This window comes from Adelges cooleyi, unplaced genomic scaffold (assembly GCF_023614345.1).
Source record: "Adelges cooleyi isolate 19-005CV unplaced genomic scaffold, UGA_ACOO_1.1 ACOO_flye_CR_arks_rails_tigmint_CR_PRNA_574, whole genome shotgun sequence".
Taxonomy (NCBI): Eukaryota; Metazoa; Arthropoda; class Insecta; order Hemiptera; family Adelgidae; genus Adelges; species Adelges cooleyi.
Window position 1 is genome coordinate 5,283,205 of NW_026096268.1, and position 21,433 is coordinate 5,304,637.

Sequence of the window (21,433 nt, forward strand, 5' to 3'; positions counted from 1 at the left end):
TTTTAAAAACTGATAATTGTACACACTTGATATAACACATTCATTTTTTAATAATATCTATCACTTTTTCTAGATATGCAGGGCGAGTGTAAATGTATAGTTGGGTCGATAACAATGGTTGTATACTAATTTGTGTTGTTAAGTAATTAATGTAATTATTAGAAGTATTTCAACAAAAAAAAATGCATGTTTCTTTAAGAGATTGCATGCGATCTGTTTTTGGCGTTTTAGTCCAAAAAGCCAGACAACATTTTGATTACTTAGGATGATCGATTTCAATTCTGTTAGGATTTACGAGTTCTTTGGCAACTTTACTAAGTTTTGTGAGAAACGGATTTTTGATTTTTTTTTTATGTAAAAAAATTGGGTTTTAATATTGAAAAAATTGCTAATTTAATTGATTTAATTACAAGAAACTAAAAATCGGCTTTTTACAAAACATAGTAAAGTAGTAAAAGAACTCGAATCTCTTTACACAATTGAAATTGGGCCATCCTAAGTAGTCGACATTTTGTCTAGCTTTTTGGTCTAAAACAAGCTAAAATGACTTTTACTCATAGAAAACATTATATACAATTAAATTAAAACTAATTTTTTTAATGCTTATACAAATTAATCGAAAAATTAATTAACATGGTCGAAATTTATTAAAACCAATTTTTTCTTAAATATTGCCTATACAAAACTCCTTAAAAACAGACCGGATGCAATTCCCTTAAACAATAAAGATTTTAATTACAGAAATAAAATGTTAAATTATCTTTTATAAAAGAAATTTTTAATTACCTAAGAAAATCTATATTTTGCCTCTAAAAAATTAAAAATAATAATAATATTATATAGAGTTCCAAATAATATTATAAAACATGTTCGTTAAATTTTCATCTACATTTTAATATATATTTTTCTAACTTTGTTTAAGGTTGCTTTTATTACTTATTTGGCCAAAATAACTACTTGAACAATGTATACTCTATATTTGAGTGTAATAACTAATAATATATGTTAACAATATTTTGAATGCAACCAGATTGATCGATTTAGAAAAAATCTATGTTAATTATTGTACTAATTAGAAATGTTGTTTTATTAATTAGGTAATTAGTGTCTCAACTATAGACGTGTATTAAATATTTAATGCGTCTTAGAAAGGTATTTATATATCTTGTTACGCGTAAAAGTACTTGAGAACTAAAAACTAACAATTATTGTATGAAATTTCAAATTAGTAATAACTAAAACCAACTTAAACAATTTTGTCATCTGACCTCTTGGTCCTTAAATGTAGTACCGTTACTATAAATTAATAACATTTTTTTCTATAACGCCTTTAATTCTATTAATAGCAATAATATAATTTGTTCATAAAACATTAGGAATCTGATAAATATTAACTGCCATAGCTCTCCTTGTACAAATGTTGATGTGTACCTACTTACTTTTTACAAGGTGATTTCCAAGGATTGTAAAAACGATAATAATGATTGTGGGAACAATAATGTTTGTTTTTACTGATAATTTCCATTAACGGCATTATGTATTCCGTTGAATTTAATACAACACCGTATGTAAAATGAAGCGACTTGAATTCCTGATTGAATGAGTGATCGATTACAGCCGGCCTGGCTGGGCTGGGTGTGTGTTAGTGTGTGTACATAGGGCCTCTTTAGCATAATGTATTATTAAAATATTGCAATGACCTCTAGTTGTTTGCTTAAAAGACTACAAAGGCCAACTTGCGTTTACATTTGATGTGCAAACAATGACTATGACGACGTATTCAGCTATTTTTATTCGCAGTTTTGACAAAATTCGGCACACCTGAGCTGTTAAATTCGGTTTTGCAATTTTGTCGCGAAATCTGTATTCATTTATTTTTCTCCTTCGCCTCGGCTGTTTGGGAACGGACAGAATATAAATAATTCTTATTTTTTTTTTTTAACCTAAAATATGTAACTTATAAGAACCGTGTGTTTATATTTGATTTGCAGTATCCGCCAAAAACGCATGACGAAATCAGAACGGCGCTGGACCATGTCAGCAAAGGGGCAACGGACATGGTGTTGAAGCTTTTGGAAACCAACCCTCAGTACAGGTTGAAGTCTCTCCGCCAGGCGAAAATCCAACCCTTTTTCCACGGTTTCGACTTCTCGGAAGTTATCTCAAAAAAGGTTACAACCATAAAGGTTCTTTGTTTATAAACAAAAAGTTGACAAAACCAAAAATACTAAACATCAAAACTATATTTACTATCCATTGTTTTATTTTTCAGGTCAAGCCTAATGAAATACTCCAACGGTATAGTAATGTAAAACGAACGCACGAAAAAAAAGAGTTACCTAATTTTGACGAATTTGATTCCTAACTGACTTTTTTTTTTTAGTATAATGTAAAGCAGTCAAATGCTTACCTACACTTACTGTGATGTTACCGTTATATTATATTCGTTATAATCGCTTCTTGTACCAATTTAATCTCGTTGAACGCTATTTCTATTGAAATAAAATAATATTATATATTGTTAATTGTTTGATTTGTGTAACTACAATATCTTTAACTGAAACAACACGTTAAATCGATTAATAGGACTTTCAGGAGTGGATATACTATAAATTCGCTACATGTCAATTAATTTAGTTATGACTAATAAATTAGGTATTTTTTTGTTACAAGTTTAAAATTACTCTAATGACAATAACACAAACAAATCACCCAATTTATGAGTTGTGACATGTTTTGTGACATTCGACCACAAAATTAAAATACAAGCGTTTTGTTCCACTGGGGAGGTAATCTTTAATATAAATAAGCACAACCCTTTTTTTTTAATTTGGCGACCATTTGTTTATTGTTTATTTCATACAAATTAATAAATAATATTATAACTTGGTGTAGGAAAGACAGGCGATTACCTGCCGCAGATTATATATAATCTAATATATAAAATATTAATAGTGTAGCTCAACATGTAGCTTAACATAGTATACATTTGTAAAATGATAATACTTAAACATAATCCTTTTAACAGTATAATATTAATAAACAAAACTATAGTTAAAAAATCTATTTTAATTGAGCGTCATTTCATTCATTTGAAATATGCATGTTCTGAACACACATAATTTAAAGAGCATAAGAGTCATATATGTATAACTATAGAACTAAACGATTTTCTAACAACTAATATTATGCAATATCATCATAGCTACGTGCAATCAGTAGTATACAAATGGTTTTAATACAGAAGACTGTAGAAAAGCGTTACAGTTGTTTTCACTGTTCATGCATGTTTTAATTAAAATGTTTAAAATCGGAATTTAATATTATATCACCAAAATTACCAAAACGTTGACTATAGCTAACAAGGGTCGAATTAAATATTCCTATAAATTAACAAGAGATGATGACAATAATACCAAGTAAAATAAAAAACATCTACCTATTTATTTAATAATGACGGTAGGCTGTAGCTTATATATTATTGAATAATGTTGGAGATCAATCGATAGCGGTAACGATTATTTTTTTGGTTTTTAACATTAAAACTTAAGCTAAAAAAAAATCCGGGCCTATGAAATTTCCGCATCTCGGGAAATCTTCTGGCACTGGAGGGAAACTTCCCGAAGGAATAATTTTAAAAATTAACGACAACCCATTTGACCACACCGACGTCTTTTCACTCCTGAACAACCAAAATCCTAAAACACATAATCAAAAACATTAAAATATCATGCGAAATGCATAAAACCTTTTACATTTTAGTACCCGTTTTTCTCGAAAATATTATTTCGGGACTACCCGCGCGGAAAAGTTTGTAATTTATCTCTTTCTAAAAAGTTTTTAATATAAAACCTCTGGAAAGTATACGCATCCCCGTTTTAACGTTTTACAGATAGTTTAATGTGGTTGGCTTTTCAAATAAAAACTTTTATTATAATATCAAATTTAAAATGTATTGTGTCCCGGCGAGATATAAATATTGACTGTCGGGAATTCACAAACACATCAACAAAATATACGTTTACATAAAATCCTCTCAACCACTTGTAAACTTTTTTAAATTTTAATTACTCAAGAGTAAAATATACATCTTGGGACCTACCTAATTAGTATATTTAAATATGATAATGAACTAAAGATCAATAGGAATAAGAGAATATGCAGAATATGACTTTGGAAGAGAAGGAACACATTTTGGTCCAGTGCTGGGCGACGGATGAGAAAACAAAACAAAGAATTTAGCAGAAATATAGATGAGAAAAAAATGTAAGGTGATACAGCCATTAAACTAGGTAAGGTGAAAATAACGATGATTGTGAATTGACAGATCAGTAAAGGCCAGAAAAAAAGTTGGAGAAAATTAAACATTAAATAAAAACTTAGGAGCGTAGAAATACATTTTAGAAAATCATTCAGGACATACTTTACATAATATCACAAAACGCGTTTTTTATAGTTTCAGATTATCCGATAAATCTGAGGTTAAATTCGGAATCGGCAAAGAAAATCCCAAAAAATTATAAATTTTGGTTATTATCCCTAAAAACCCCGTAATCCTTAGGAATCCTCTTCTAAGCCTTCGAGATCTTGATTATTCAATTTCTTCTGAACAATATTATTAATTGTAGTTTAATATAACGCCATCCGTTGTCCGTTCTTAGATATAATGGCTCTATCAGTTAGTAGTGACAGCTGAGAGAGATATGGAATCAAAGGTTTATGCAGGCCCAGATTAATAGGAATCCCAGGTGTACTAGTCCCGAATTTTAGGAGATCCCCTGCCTCTTATCTGTTTTAAGTTTGCCACGTAATAATTGAACGCTGCCCAGGAGCCCAAGTTAAGTGCCAATTTCAATAATTCAAGTCTTAAGTCTTTGGATGTTTAGAAACATTACCAGGATTGTCAGCAATAAACCGCACTGCTGTTACGCCTGCGGGAGGAACAGAAAACGTGTTCTTCAGTAAGGAGCTGTCGAGTGTCCTTATTAATAACTTTCCGGCTTTGTCCAGTTTCCTTGCTTGCTCTACAGAACGGACGTATGCCTTCTGCTTTTCACCAACCACGTGCAAGCTGTAACCGTGAAGATGGAACGAATGCGGTTCGCCCGTTCTATCTTCTGTGCCTATTGAACAAAATATATTCAATTATGGATACATCCAAATTGCACTATACTATCAATTGTGGAAAACAAATTATCATTTTGTGTCAAATTACCTGCGTCAAAGAGGACCAGTTCTGTGGCAGATCCCAAAGGTAACTCGACGATGTGCGTACACTCGCAAAACCTATGCTCTGGTCGACATCTTTTAGGCAAAAGCCCAGTTTCACAAACGTCAATGTCTTCTGGTTGATTTAGAAGCAGCGGCTCGGACGGCAGTACCATCGATATATTGTTGAAATTCGGCATTGACCACATTGCTGTACACAGATATTGAAAAATAATATTTTAACATACCGGATAATGCATTAAACAGTTAACCACGCTTACTTCCAAAATGATATTTGACGGTTGAAAATCCTAAATAAATGGTTTGTTCGATGTAAGGCGCAGATAATTCGTGAGGTAATGCCGACAAACTAGTTGTCTGCGAATTCGACAGTTCGGCCTTCATCTTGATATCATATTTATAAAACGTAAAAATTTGTTTATAATTTAGCAATGGAGCGACGCGTAGTGACGAAATGACTTGAGGATAAATAGGTCTAGGCAAAATACTTTAAGAGTTTAAGTTTAGTGACAAGAGAATAAAAAAAATTTAACGATATAGTAACTATGGGACTGTGAGTGTTGAAAATAGAACTCTAAATTAGCGTTTAATGAGAAGTAAAAAAAAAAAATAGAAGAAACTGAATATTGGTTATGTTCAAAAGAGCATGTAGAGGGATTAGGAATTTTAATTGAGTACTAAAGAGGTGGTTCAAGAGTGGCGTCCGTAGTAGATAAAACGAGAGAGAACAGATTGAGAAAGCTTAATGATGTCGAGAACTCAGAGTAAAAGGTATTCCGAAGAAGAAATAAATGCACTTTATAAAAAAATCACTTTATGATATAAATAGAGATTTGATGACAAATAGATAAATATAGATAGAGAGAATTTTTGTGACCAACCCTACTTGTATAGGATAAGACGAATGTAATAAAATTAAGAACTTTAAAATGTCTTTACACACTCACTCTGGTGTCAGGACCACTGAACTCAATATATAAAATGCGTATTGACTATAATCGGCTACTTATGAAAATGTCCCCTGGTAAGAGGCTGCCATTTTGTGTACCGTTATTGTTTTGTCCATGATATTTATTGTTTTTTCTATGATTTATCATATATATATATATATATATATATGACAGTGTTATCATCACCTAACCTAACATTTTAATACATATCATGGAAAAGTGACGTAGCATTTTTACTTTCTATGAAATTGTACACAAAATGGCTGCATCCCAGGTAAGGACATTTTTCAACCGGAATACGCGTTCCATATATTGAGTTCAGTGGTCAGGTCTTAGAAATATCTTTTGTTAAACCAGCTATACCTAATGATGTACAAATTTGGCGGGCTTTATTGTCATTTTTTATGTAAATACTAAACTATTAGTCATCGATGAATCAATTATTTACGTACGTTGCGAATTGGATTTTTCATATCATTTATGATGTCGTTTAATGATGAATTGTAGTTTATTGTCATCGTGTAGGTGAGATTCAAGTACACACACCGACCAACGGATTCGAAAACCATGTCGAAATCGCCTTTGCCTTGGCGTGTTGTGAGGACAAAATCCAAAGTCTCATCTAAAAGTTAAAACAAATCGTGACAATCTCACCGTGTATACTCACATAATATAATTCTACTCTTTCTCACCAGGTTTCATTTCCAGATCACTGACGGTTTTTGGTTCCATTCCGTGGCCATCCATCGCTATTATTGTTAAATAGTGTTGGTCGACTGTTATTCGAAGTGGACACCGCAAATCACCACCGAAATTTATCGCTCTGAATCTATATCTAGAGTTGGTCTTTACCGTCATCGACTTTAGAAAAACCAAAACCAATACTTAAGTTATAATTTTATCTGTGTATATTTGTATGTATATTATCTAAATACTATCGAGTAAAAATATATATTATTTAAAAATTATATTGTTCTTATAAAAGTGTATAAAAACTATACATTAACTTGACAAAACCGTTACTGTAATATTGGCAAGATGAAATACTTAATTTGTATGGATGATCAGGTAAAAAAATAAAGTTATCTTAATTCATATTGGTGTAAGTAAAGGGAAAAGGGGAGTGGGGCTAAGAAAGTTCAAACTCTTTTTAAGTCCTTTAGGCTCTCTAAAAACAAAAATAATCGTTTTTTTTAAGGTACATCATAATATTGTAATATCTTATTAGCTGACTTTCAACATTCCTATCACCTTCTTATCATATCAACTGATTTATCATTTCTCCGCTTTGATGTATCGATTTATTTTAATAACTGATAATATCGTGACTGGACACATTTTTTTTGTTTACCCCTAGTATAGAGCTGTACGCCTTACGATTACTTATTACCTTAATTGGTAAGGGTAAAAATAATTTGACCTATATTCTAATCAAAACATCACAATTTCCAACGTCTATTACATATATAATCCGTTAACAATTTATTGACCCTGAATCGATTTAAATACTAATTCAGAATCGAAGCATTTTTCAGCACTTAAGTGATAATTTATGTAACTTTCAAACTTATTACCACATCTAATTCAATGGCTGTCATTTAAAAAAAAAAAATCTTTGCACATACTGTATTCAATAAAATTCCGTTGACTCGCATTGCGTATGTACCGTTCTCAGCAGCGTTTTCAATCAACAAAGTATCTTCGTCATGATCATACAAATTAAAATGAGGATCTTGACGTCTTGATTGTTTCACCACAAATCCCCCAAACAATTTGTCCGTTAATTCGTCCCCTGTGGGTATCGATGACACCAAATTAATACTTCGTATATTTTTATAACTATATTGAATTAATTAAAAATATCAACAAAGACCGGGAGGACTTTACCAGATAGCACTTGCCACCAATGAGTACCGGCTTCAGTGGCTCTGAATTTGTACTGGAACGTAGTGTGTGGCAATATCGAGCATTGTGTAATCATCGGTGCTCCGTCCATTACCGGCGTTTCTTTTTGATATTGACCTCTCCAGTGTAACGACAAGCTGTGTCCTGGTATTCGGTTTACAATATCTATCACTATAATGTCGCTTTGGCATACCTGTGAACATTATTATTTGTATTGTTCAATTATTATGTGTTTTTAAAGGTATGATGCAATTTTAATTAAAAGTTTACTATCTTGTACATACTTAAGTGATTGATTTTTGAATAAGCCTAAATGATTAATTAATCAATAAAATTTAATAACTCAACATATTAAATTCTGAATGGTTATTATTTGTTCTTTTCAATCAAAAAGTGTTACCATAAGTTTTCTAGTGTAACAGAAAAGTAAACATTGACTACCTAGTACTCTATTTAAATATTATTTACTGTGCACGTGACTGTCAGGAGAAAATTACTCTTAAAATATATATTCGACTGTTTAACTCAACCTCATGTTGATTCGGATTTTAAAAATTGTATTATTTCAATACATTTTTAAAACAACAATAACAAATGAACAATACATTAAGTATGCAAAACGCAGTTTAAGAGTTGCCAATAGCAGCTGCAAAGTGAAATAATTGTTTTAGATTGTTCTGGTATATATAAAAAAGGGAGAGAAACGTTTAAATTACGTATAAGCTTATGTGTAGCGCCTAGCGGAGTTTATAAAGGTATACCGAAAGAGTAGACGGATGTTCTTAACAACAATATATAACGATTAGTACCACCTGTATGGGATAAGACGAAAAATAGTTAAATCTACTATTTGATCAAATTGCATTGGCATACATTGTTAGTAAAAAAGATATCTAATCGATCATCTTAATTTAAGTAGAAAACAACGAATGTTACAAGCGCGTTGGTATATAATTAATACCTAACAGTTAACACGTCTTATTACCTTCTTTTAATAATATTATATTGTAATTTGTAAGTTATTATATTGTGTTATAATTGCATAATCTCAATGGCATAATTATGTAGACATTGTTTCGTGGCTTACATTGTTTATATGTACTTACTTTAATTGTCGGACCGGGGTATTGTTTATTGGCAGTAATAATTTTATTTGAGGTTTTGCCACAATAGACATCGTTATTCGTTTGATTGTGTAAACATTTTTGATAATTACTAAAAAAAGACCAATTTAATTAGATCAAGATTATAACATAGCTAAAAAAGAGTACCTATTGATTAAAATCTTGTATTCAGGTTATACATTATAATTGATTAAAAAACTGTTTATTTATTTATCTGAGATAAAATGTTATTATTGGTTTAAAATTATTTAGATATTTTATATTTTTATTAAAATGTATAGCAGACTTGATTAATGAATAAAGACGAATTCTGAATTTCAAGCTATGGACGTACTCTATAGTATGTCTATAAGAAAAATTAAAAAAGGTTTGGCTAAAAAAATTAAGCCACAACAAAATTGTGACGCGTCAAAGTTCAACAATTGAAGTTGAAAAGTTCAGTTTTAGAGTTAATTTATTTTATTTTGTCGAATGAATGGTATTTAAATTTCTGACATACCCAGATATATTTGAATATTAACTAAATAACATGAATTTGTACCTTATAGCTTCTTGTCAAAGCATAAAAAAATGAAACTTGAGAAATTGTTTACGTTGTTATTATTTTTAAACAAGAAAAGCATTTAGTTCATACTAAGCGTTTCTTTTCATTGTCGAGATAAGCCTTTTTAATGTAATTTATAGATTAGATCATTATCTGATGAAAATAATTATGAGTTTTTGTGTTTTTCACTCACCTTTGAGCGCCTTGAGTTTCTAAAACGATTTTGTACCGGCAAATTAGCGGCCATTCGAGTTCGTGGCATTCTCTATCACAGTTTTCTTTCGAGGATTCTAAAGACAAACAAATTGTTTACCATTATACATTAAAATAAACAAACATGTAACTAGATTTTTAGCAAAATAAAATTTATTGAATTAACAAAATGCATTTCGCACTGGATAGCGTTTTTGACAATTCGTTTTTTGTACAGTCTTGTATAGACTATACAAAGACTTATTGTTGAAAACTTTTAGCTTACATACCTGGTAACTTGGTGTTCCACAGAACAATCCCTGTGATAGTAGCTACACCTAATACGGCTGAAAATTTGCCACCGAATCCTTTAAGCCGTTTTACCGAACCCATACTTAATCACTCATCAGGCTCCCAACGACAAATGACAACTGTTCTTCCCAACAACCTAAGTATATCACACACATAGCCAGTGTCCGTTTTTCCTTTTAGACACTTTCCACTTATTGTCCAATTATACCCATGACTTTCACTCGACAGTGTTAATAAATATTTTTTAAACGCATATTGTGTTGGCAGTTCACTTTTTATAGTAATAAAACATACATAACAATATAATAGATCAATTCGCGACGCATAATCATTTGCGGTCGTATTATTATTCTGATATATCTATACATCTAATATAATGTAACTATATAAATCAGTCGCCCACCTATATCCAATAGGTATAATATAGATACATATTATACCAAAAAGAAAACAGTGTATTATATCAAACGTACTCGTCAAAGAAATCGAAAAATAATAATTACCTATTCTCTATGTCTACCTCGACAGCTTCATAGTGCACAAACGTTTCATTTGGTAATCAAATCATAAATTAGTTATTAAACCTGATTTGTGGACTGTACGAAGAAAGTAATTTCTTAAATTATTTACACTTATATTATACATTTCAGCTGTCTCTGAAGCTGTATGAAAATAATAAAATACAGCCTTGAAATGTCCCAAAGACAGTCTACGAAGGTTTAATTATACTTGTATGTTCCCTTCCTTTGAAAAAAAATAAACTTTGATTAAATTTATTAAATTAATATTTCGGTTAAACGGTTATTTTTTTCAATTTTCAATTTATAATTATGCGGTAAGTACATTTTACATAACTATGACACTATATTAACTATTGTCTGTTAAATAATTGAATTATTTTTTTAACGTTGCTTAAGACGTGTAATTTTTTTTAAGAAATCCCATTAGTAAACCTTTATGTCTAAACCAGGGTAACTCTGAAGTGACTCAGAGTGACTCTGCCATTAATCTTGACACTAGGTGTAACCTCACTGTGTATAGTTATAAAACCAAGGTTACAATGTACTTGGAAGTAAATGCTTACCAATAATACCTATTTTAATTATCACTGGCAAAAGCACACTAGTACATTCATTATCCACAATACGGATCCCTTCGGGGTAAACCACAAAAGCCAAGGTACATTTATTGTATTAAGAAAAAAGTCTCTATTAATTATTATTATAAAATATCTATATAGGCTTCTAAAACAAATAATATTTTGTTCTATAATAAATTATTGTACCTAGTCCATGTATCGTTCTATTATATTACAGATATCAATCCTAATAATAACTTGAATATTTTATTGTTAGTTGTTTTAAAATCAATATATTATGCTTTACGAATTTTAACAACTCGAGAATTTGCTTTATATTTAAAGAAAAGAAACGTTGCAAAAAAAAACAATTATTATAATATACAATAAATATGAATGCAAGATATCGAACTTTTTTAAAAAACTTAAGCAGCTAATAGAAAAATATCTATTTATAAAATAAGTTATATAAATAGAACATAAAAATGTATTTTACTTCTATGGATACACCTCTGAAAATTTGATGTATATATATATAATTATTTATCGTCGGTTTAACAATTGATTCATTACACCTAATACTAATCGAATATAATAAAAAATTTCACAATCAGTTTTTTCTTAAGAAAGTTATTTATTGGTATAATTGTCACCGGTCACGTGAAACATTTTTTGACAGACGGAGAAAATGTAAATATAATTCAATTTTTCTAGAAATAACCAAAAAAGCGCGTCTTTTATTTGATTTTGTAATCCGCGTTAACATCATAATATGACTTATTTAATCGTGTTAGGCAGTTAAAATTAATTTTTGTTCTATTGTTAAATTTAATCCGAACATTTTCATTTGAGCATTTATTTGCAAAAAACGGTCCCACCTGTTCGCCTATATTAAAACAATTTATACAGTATAATATTACATACTTACCGAAATCTGGTATTGGCGTATAGTATATTATAGTGACTACTACAGACAGGAGACCGATCAGAATGGATATCCGAAACATACAAGCGCACAATACGTGGTTTTCGTTTGCCATGTTTGCACAGAAATTATTACGAACTCAACAAAAGCATTATAGAAACAGATACTATATTTTTTTCGTTGGTAAACTAAAACTATTGCGGTTTATACGATTATGTTTGGCCGGCACTGGCACTGTGACGATTAGTTAATACATTGAGTAAGAACAACAATTCACTTGAGTGAAACTTGGTGGTAATATGTAGGTACACGGAGAGTGGAGACTGGACCGCGTTATAGGTACCCGCCATCCGAAAGTAGGACATGACACTACTATTCTCCAACCATTTTTCAAACGAAAGACGACCTATACAGTAGGTATACCGCACATGCACGTTAATAATGTTTTATAATAATGATATAACAATAATACCGTACCGGTCAGGATCAACTTAAATACACTCACCTTCAATCCTTTGGACGACAAATTACGTATACACCTATCTGACTCTCTGAACGCAACACAACAATTAAAAATGTTTTATAAAAGCTACAAAATTAAAATATAAACTAGGTACCTATTTATAAAAAAAAAAAACATACCTATAGTGGTTATTTCTACCATATTATTGTATAGATAATGATTGCGATTCTCCATTGTCTAAATGTACAGCTGTGAATTGCGTTAACTTTGGTAATTGTGATTTTTTTTTGTTCTGTTTCTGATTGTGTTGATAAAGTTTAATGTAGGTAATCCGTTATAATAATATCGACACCTTAGTTCTGCAAAGGTTTAAAAAAATTACAAAAAATATATGCTTAAGAATTTTTTGTAAATAAATAAAACTTTAAAACGTTAAATTTTGAAAAGAAAGTTAAAATTGTTCCAATTTTTTTTTTCAATTTTAAAAATGTATGATGTGCAGTAGTTATAAAATGTTTTTTTTTTAAATTATTATTCCCGGATTATGTTTTTTTCAAAGACCTCTAAAGAAAGAATACTTTTAGTTCTTTTTATACATTTCAATAATAAAAACTGATTTGAGTATAACTACATTTGATAAAAAACTTAAAAATTTAATTTAAATACTAAATTTTAAAAGATTTTGACAACATTCTTAAATATAACGTTAATAAGTTATTAGGTATGTCTGAGAGTGAAAATCCCTCACACATCTGCATCTAAATTAAAAAATATTGACTAGGTATTGTAAAATCAATACTTTTTCAGTTCCTCTTTCATGCTATACCTATTATGTATTAAATATAAAAAAAATCACAGTGCATAATAATAGCCTCAATTATGGATAACTAATTGGGTTAGAACTAACTGAATTAATAATCATTAAACAAATGTAATAATTGTATTCCTGTAAAAAGTAATGAATTACCAAAAAATGTATATTCATAAATAAATAAGTTTATACAAAATTACTAAAATTTAGTAAACAATCAATAAGTAATAAACGAAAAATAAGTTGTATGAAAAAACGACCCCAGCGGTAAAATATTTCCATGTTAATATTATGACAAATTTTTTTTTAACAATGTAGTACAAATCATAAGTACAAAATATGCAAACAATAATGTTATTCATAAATAATGAATTGAACAGAAAATTACATAGTGAATAAAATATAATACAACGAAATTTGTTAGGATATGTAAAAAAAAAATCAACTAAAAACAAAGGTAAATAATAGACTTTGTGAATTAATTATCAAAAATGTATTCATATGGGAACTCGTATTAGGAAATGATTTACAAAAATAAACTATACTATATGAATATCAAAAAATCGTTATTACAATTTTTAAATTTAGTTAACAAAGTATAAGTAACAAAGAAAATTAAAAAATGCAGTTGTATCTAAAACTTGAGAAAAACTTTATAATACTGTAATCATGCTAAAAGTTTAGCATTTTTACAGTCACTGAAATGTTAACTGAGCTCTTTCACAAACCTAAAACAAAAATCAGTGCAAACTAATACCAGAAAAATGGCTGAAGCAAAAAAAACCAAGCACAGTCCGAACAGCCTCTAACCACAACAGTTAACAGTAGTTAGGCCTTTTCAGAGTCGCCTATATATGTTTGCATATTTTTATTTTGCAACAACGAATTATGCTTTATTATACTATTATGAAAAACGATTAAAATAAGATATTTAAATAAAAGTAATCAAACATTTTTAAAATAAAAAAATCTTTATCGGGTGTTATCATATTCCTTTTTTTTCCATGGGATACCTAACATGTGTTAGGTATCCCTAACATCTCTTTATCTCTTTTTAACGATATCGACCCTCGGACCCCTCTAGTCTCTACTATCAGGCATCAGCCCATTTCTTTACAGATTTGGATTTTCTGTTTTGTTTGAGTTCTGAAATGAGACTTTCCGCTTTCGATGATAGTTGTTAAGTATTTATTTTATATAGAAAAAGCGTACTGGTATATTATATTCATAAATAAATACAAAACAATTAATATTAATCTAATATATAATTATTAATAATATACTATACAATTACTAATAATATGCAATCTAGTGGAGACACGATATCGTAGCAAATAATATACATTTGAAAATAAATTCCTAGTACCTACCTAAAAAGCTTAAGAAGTTAAACGAGTCAGTTTTTCAAAAAATAAATATTTTAACAGGTATTTATTATTTTTTACAATTGTATGACATCATACATGTACTCCCCAATTTTTTTGTGTAGCACCCAAGGTGGACCTTGGTAGCATCTTTAAATAAATAATTGTTTTTCTATATTTTTCTTTTATGTGACAATCACTTTTGTCTTTTCACTCCATAGGACTTAAATTACATGACAAAAAGCAATCCTTATTGATACCATACATTATATGTGATGGTCTTTTAATTTCAACCTTTAATGAATAATTGATAATATAAATTATTATCATAAGAACCCACCAACGACAGCTACTGCCGATTTAAGGTTAGGTAATCTAATAACCTTGGCTGCCGATCCCCTTCACAGATATCATATGTTATGATGATAAGCAGAAGCTGAACACGTGGGCTATATCATATCAAATCATCATCCATCACAATTCACATTATACAAATTAAAAATAAAAATAATGATTTTTGCTGTTAGTTGAATGTGGCAAGTGCACCGGCGTTTTTAAAATCGTCTATCGAGATAATATACCCATCGGCCATCACTTGTGCAACCACAGCTGATAATGTCTAAAACCCCAAATGGTGAAGATATATAACTATTGATTAATATAATTATTAACAGTTTCTAGATAAAAATGATGTAATGTCTTTGGACAAAAATGTGAATATTGAAATATTTTGTTGTTATTGTTATTATTATTAACTTAAAACTTTCCGTGTTTCCTTGGTGGGTATCTCCGTTACAGTATTTTAATATGTTTACGATCATTTTATAATTAAATAATATCGCTGTCGTGATGTCACCAAAACCGTTCTAGTGGGGTACATACCCGCATACACTTTTAACTAACAATACAGAACTGACAGAAAGTGCTATGACTACGGCTAAGATGGAAATCGAAAGCTCTGACCTCGTGAGTATAATAATTAGTTTAAACAATTACAATCATTTAACGATATTGTTAGTATGTAAAAAATAATTATTACGAAATTAATAGTATTTATGTTGTGTCAATTCGATTTAATGTTATCTTTTCTTGTCTTTGACCTTTCACAATAAAATACTCTCCGATTATATACAAATACTTCTACTTAATATTAAAAAGCAAAATTTAAGTAGTGTTTAAGGGTTTTTAAATTTATTTCAAGTATATTGTTGTCTTGTTTTATAAATTGTTTTACGTCATACTTGTCATATCGTTACAAATATAATATATTATTCCTAAGCTATAGATGTAGCAGGTATTAATAGATAAAGAGGAAATACTTAAATAGTTTTAACATTCTTAATATATATTTATACATTATAAAACAATAAATGAAAAACCCCATTCTGTAGCAAAATCACAATTTTAAAATAGTCTGGTGGAAACTGTAAAATGACCTAATACAATTAAAAGTTTCCCTTAATTATTGGAAAATCATATCTCATAAATTTAAAAAAAACTAATTTTATATTAAAACAAATTTTGAACTTTTTTACATTTAAAATGTTGTAATAATATTTTTTTTTAAAACAGTTTTATTAAGATATTATCTTCAATTTATAAATAGGAACTTATGAGTGGTGAAATGTCAAAGAAGACAATAAGACAATGTGAAGCCACTTTTATTTAATATAAATAACAAATCTTTGGGCAAAAATATTAGTAAAATATTGTTAGTTGTCTCCCCCGGTTAAGACTCTGGCCTCGCTACTAATACTTATGCATTGTTGGATGAGTAAATAGTGATGCCACAGTGCACTGGTGTTTTAAGTGTATTTTTTATTATTTTACGTTAACTACTTTATAGTACTGTATCGTATGTGTTTAATTTACTTCACAATGGCTTCTAGCTGCAAAATTGTAATTTTTAAATTCGATATTTGTACACAACACGTAGAAGCTATTAGGTAGGTATCTATTGTCTTACATAATTCAATTTCTCCAAAAACTTCTCTCAGCATACCTGTGCACTATGCTATCGCTACTGTCTTTTTATTTTTATTCATAATGAAGCTGTACATTGTGCGATACAAAAAAAATTATAATTTTTCTCAAAAGAAATTTTGAAAAATGTATGTATGTGTGTATAATATGTTGAAGATTTGTTGTTGTCGATGTCTCTCTTTAGATATAATTTATTTATTCGTATGGCTTAATAATACTCGTATGGCATTATTGAACGGGAAAGAGGCACTATAGCTAACTTGGTCCTCTCCGGTCGCCGCGTGGTGTGGTTTGCCGCTAAAAACCCGGGGTGTCATTATTTAGATATAATGACATTAATTATTATTATTTTGTTCCAGATTGATGTACCAGATGTTCCACCAGTGCCTGATTATAAAAGTCTTAATTCATGCATTAATTACCCGAAATTCTTAGATTTTGGCTGGGAAGTTTTGTATAAAAAGTATACATACAATTTTTTAAGACTGCTTGAAGACTATCCCGATATATGTCGAATATTTTTGATTATCAAATTGGACTTATTTCAAAACAATTTGAATAATGTAAAAGCTGAATTGAATAAATTTAAACTCAATCAATCCGACGCCGCTACTCAATTAACAAAGAATTTAGTAGGTATAATCCAGGACGCTGATCCTATTTTTTTGGATATTGTCGGAGAAATTTACGTATTTAATCATGAACATTTATATGAATACATCGAAAAAATAACATCCAAGAAAAAATGTTATCCAAAGTTTAAAGAGCATACTGATCGCGTGAAAAATATAAAGATAATCAAAAGTTTGACAACAGATTTTAAGATTGAAGACTTTCTACGTATGTGTCCAAACCCTGTTGATTACTTTGAAAGTAGTACACAAAACACTGAACTAAGACGATGGTACAACGAATCTGTAACCTATTTAAGTACAAAGTAAGTCCAAAGTTTAGATACTGAATAACTCTTAAGGGGATTGCATGCGGTCTGTTTTTTTGACGTTTTATACCAACAAAGCCAGACAAAATTCCGACTACTTAGAATGGTCAAATTTCATTTTTATAATTTTGTTCTTTGGCAACTCTACTAGGATATGTAAGAAACAAATTATTGATTTTTTATATAAAAAAATTGAGTTTTAATATTGAAAATATTGCAAATTTAATTAATTTAATTACAAGAAACTGTAATTATGAAATGGAAATCGGCTGCCTACATAGCATAGTAAATTAGCCAAAGAACTTAATCTCTTTACAAGATTGAAATTGGATTATCCTAAGTAGCCGAAATTTTGTCTAGCTTTTTGGTCTAAAATAAGCCAAAATGACATTCACTCGTGTAAATATTATATAAATTAAAAATAACCTTGAAGCTTAAAAAATTCGGTAAATTAATTAACATGGTCGAAATTTATTAAAACCACTTTTATCTTTAATATTGCCTATAGAAAACTCTTTAAAAAAACAGACCGCATGGAATCCCCTTTAACAATAATAGTAAATTTTACTAACTTGAGTTGCATAATTTTAGGATAGAAATTTTTTTTTTTACTTCTGAATAAAATTACCAGAATTTTTTTATTTAATTCTTGTGCATGAAATTTGATTGCCTATAGATTTCCCTACGTAGCACTAAGTAAAATCCGGACATTACTATATTCGTTCCGCAATAATCTAACAAGCACATACAATGCATTAGCGAATGACCCGAAAACTAACACTTTGAAACGCAAAAGAAAACCATCGTCTGAAGTGTTACACGAAGTAGTAGACGATATAGAATATTTAAAAGAAGTAACTACAGCGAAGCATTTCATTTTATTACTAACACCACGCGTGTATTTATTTATGATTTTATGTTATTATATTATTATTAGGTAGCTTATTTAGAACATAAAGACGAAATAATTAACTATATTGAAAACCAAAAGACTGTTTACAAGCTCAAAGTGGAAGAGGTAGTGTATATTATTTTTTTGTATCATAAATCATAATTTTTAATGTAAATTTTTTTTTTTACAGGCTAAATCTGTTGGCCAGCTTTGTACCTGCGAATGTTGTTATAATGATGAACTTTTAGTCAGTGAAATACGTCTTTGTCCGAGCCGCCATTTATTTTGTTTATCGTGCATCAAGAAGTAATTATTATGTTTTTACTATGGCCAACTTCAGTGGTGTATTTATGGGGGTTATATCTCCCTCCGGGGCCAGGGAGGTTATTTGAAACATAATTTAAAATATAACAGTCACATCTGATGAAGTACTCAATATTCTTTCGCTGTCCTTAAGAAAACTAGACTTTGTTTGTAGTTAAAAATTCAAATTTTTATTTACATGCAACATGTATATAATAATATGAATATATATTTATATTGAATAGGTATGGCTGTTAAAATCTGTATATCCTCCCCTCCCCCTGTGAAAAAATCCTAGATACACTACTAGCCAACTTAATAGTTGTTTTAAGGTTTTTAATTATTTAGTTGTTATTGACAGCAATGTTATGTTGCAACTTAAAAGCGGTAATATATTTCAACACAGCTGGGTATAAATTTGCTTACAAAATAAAAAATAAAAAAAAACCATGTGTACTTTTACAAAAAAAAAACCGATTAACCTTTGTTGTTGTTTTTTTTTTTTTAGAGGAATAGAAGTTGCTGTTGGCGGAAATCAATTGCGCCTGAAATGTTTTGCAAACTGTGATGAGGAATTTAATCTAGTTATGTTGAAAGTAAGAAATTATTTATAACTATTGATAAATACAATGGAAGAAGTAAAATTTACAACTATTTTACAATATTAAATGATTAAAACACCTTTTGTCTTTATTCTCTATTTTTATGACTTTGATTGTTTTTCTTTCTGATTTTTCTTACTTACAAACTTACTATTTTTTAATTACTAATGCAAAGTAAACTTTTTCTCATAAGCTATACTAAATTAATACTAATTAGAGTTTCTCTTAGATTATTTTTCAACATTAATAAATAAATCAATTTTCAAACTGAATTGGTATTGCTTCATTTATCACTGATATAGTCTTATTAGTATTTTCTAAATATTACTTTGACTTGATAAAATTAATTATTTTGTATAAGGCTTATTTTCAATTGATAAAAATTACAACCTTCTTATAGGATATACTTGACGAAAAGCTGTATCAACGTATAGTTAGATTGAAACAAGCTCAAGAAATCAAAGAGGCCGAAATTGAAGGACTTGATACGTGCGCTTTTTGTGATTATTCAGTTATTCTCTCTCCTAGCCATAAAATCGTTAGCTGTTTAAATCCAGAGTGTAAAAAAGAAACATGCAGGTCAGACAGTGATTAGATTAATGGCTACAGTTATTTGAATTTTTATGTATTATTAACAAATATGATTTATATTTATGCTAATAGGGAATGTCGAGAAGAAAGCCATTTTCCGTACAAATGTGACCAAATAGAAAAGAGCGCCGAAGTAAAAGTCAGGACCATGATTGAAAATAAAATGACTGAAGTCCTTATAAGGTGACTTATTACATGAAAATATAAAAGCCAATATATTATGTAAAAAAAAACAAAAAAAAATGTCAGCGGGTTTGTCGTGCATAAATACTAATGTAACATGACAAAATAGTGTCTATTTAGCTCATTTAGCCATATATTTAAACCAATGTCACCCTTATTATAAAAATTAACCGTTGTATATTCATGCATGTTCACAGAACGTGCAGTTTCTGCAATCGCAAGTTTGTCAAGGAAGACGGTTGTAACAAAATGACGTGTAGCTGTGGCAAAATAATGTGCTATATATGCAGAAAACCCATTCCGCCTACATACGAACATTTTTATCATGATAAAGTACAAGAAAACAAGTTAGTGTCTACGTGTATTTTTTATAATTATTTTCAAACATGACATAATGTATTTATTCACGCACTTGCCTTACTCGATATCTAGGTGTCCTTTGTACACAGACGAAAATATTGTTCACGCTACCGCAGTCGAGGCGGCTGCTAGATTAATTATAAACGAGCTAAAAGAAAAACAGCCTGAACTATTGAGACATATTGATATCGATAAAATCTTACCAGTTATGAAAAAGACTTCGAGTTCCAAGTATATATCTGCATTAAACGTCAATAGATTAGTTGCTACGGTGATTGGTCAAAATGAAGACGATGTGAAAAAGTTAACAGATTTGAGTGAGTTTTCGAGTACAAGCATTTTTCAATTACAAAAAAATAACCATACATTTATTAATAAATATATTTTTAATTTTATAGGATTCAGAGAACCCCCTCAAAAAAAAGCAAGACGCTAATATGTGTAATACATAAAATAATAGTTTTAATTTGTTACTATCTTATATAAGTAACCTCACAAGAGTTGATTGTTACCTAAACAATCCTCGGCTTTCTTGTATAACTATAATATTAAAAAAGTTTTTTTTTTTCTTTTCTATAACATTTATACTTTGAATAAAACACTATTTTTTTAAATTTTGAATATATACTTTAAAGTTATGTTTTGGCTTAGCTATTTCCCAATGAAACTTGTCATCGGTGTT

General features: G+C 29.3%; 3 protein-coding genes across 6 annotated transcripts in view; 2 read left to right on the forward strand and 1 right to left on the reverse strand.

Annotated features, from left to right (window-relative positions):
- LOC126843177 (serine/threonine-protein kinase S6KL) overlaps positions 1 to 2,481 on the forward strand; it is a 65,400-nt gene extending 62,919 nt beyond the window's left edge. Inside the window, exons 8-9 of one of the 2 annotated variants that reach the window (XM_050580541.1) lie at positions 1,992 to 2,186; positions 2,273 to 2,481. In XM_050580541.1, the coding sequence (XP_050436498.1) occupies positions 1,992 to 2,186; positions 2,273 to 2,365 (288 nt within the window). In that variant the 3' untranslated portion in view covers positions 2,366 to 2,481. The remainder of the gene's footprint in view (positions 1 to 1,991; positions 2,187 to 2,272) is intronic. The other variant, XM_050580542.1, reaches the window with a different exon arrangement.
- A 343-nt stretch (positions 2,482 to 2,824) lies between these two features.
- LOC126843171 (uncharacterized) lies at positions 2,825 to 12,563 on the reverse strand. 3 transcript variants are annotated; one of them, XM_050580533.1, is made up of 11 exons: positions 12,263 to 12,563; positions 9,946 to 10,042; positions 9,191 to 9,299; positions 8,067 to 8,277; positions 7,805 to 7,971; positions 6,872 to 7,040; positions 6,632 to 6,801; positions 5,490 to 5,613; positions 5,216 to 5,419; positions 4,896 to 5,123; positions 2,825 to 3,698 (listed from the first exon to the last, which is right to left on the reverse strand). In XM_050580533.1, exons 1-11 carry the CDS (start codon positions 12,372 to 12,374, stop codon positions 3,547 to 3,549), a joined length of 1,743 nt encoding a protein of 580 aa, XP_050436490.1. In that variant the 5' UTR covers positions 12,375 to 12,563; the 3' UTR covers positions 2,825 to 3,546. The 3 variants fall into 3 exon arrangements, with proteins under 3 accessions (XP_050436490.1, XP_050436491.1, XP_050436492.1); XM_050580534.1 differs by lacking the exon at positions 12,263 to 12,563 and adding an exon at positions 10,235 to 10,519; XM_050580535.1 differs by lacking the exon at positions 9,191 to 9,299 and having other exon boundaries at positions 12,263 to 12,285.
- Positions 12,564 to 15,401: 2,838 nt separating this feature from the next.
- LOC126843170 (E3 ubiquitin-protein ligase RNF216-like) lies at positions 15,402 to 21,347 on the forward strand. The gene is made up of 11 exons (XM_050580532.1): positions 15,402 to 15,863; positions 17,240 to 17,817; positions 18,497 to 18,674; positions 18,758 to 18,838; positions 18,903 to 19,018; positions 19,524 to 19,611; positions 20,018 to 20,196; positions 20,281 to 20,391; positions 20,589 to 20,738; positions 20,824 to 21,068; positions 21,150 to 21,347. Exons 1-11 carry the CDS (start codon positions 15,825 to 15,827, stop codon positions 21,185 to 21,187), a joined length of 1,803 nt encoding a protein of 600 aa, XP_050436489.1. The 5' UTR covers positions 15,402 to 15,824; the 3' UTR covers positions 21,188 to 21,347.
- Positions 21,348 to 21,433: the final 86 nt, after the last annotated feature.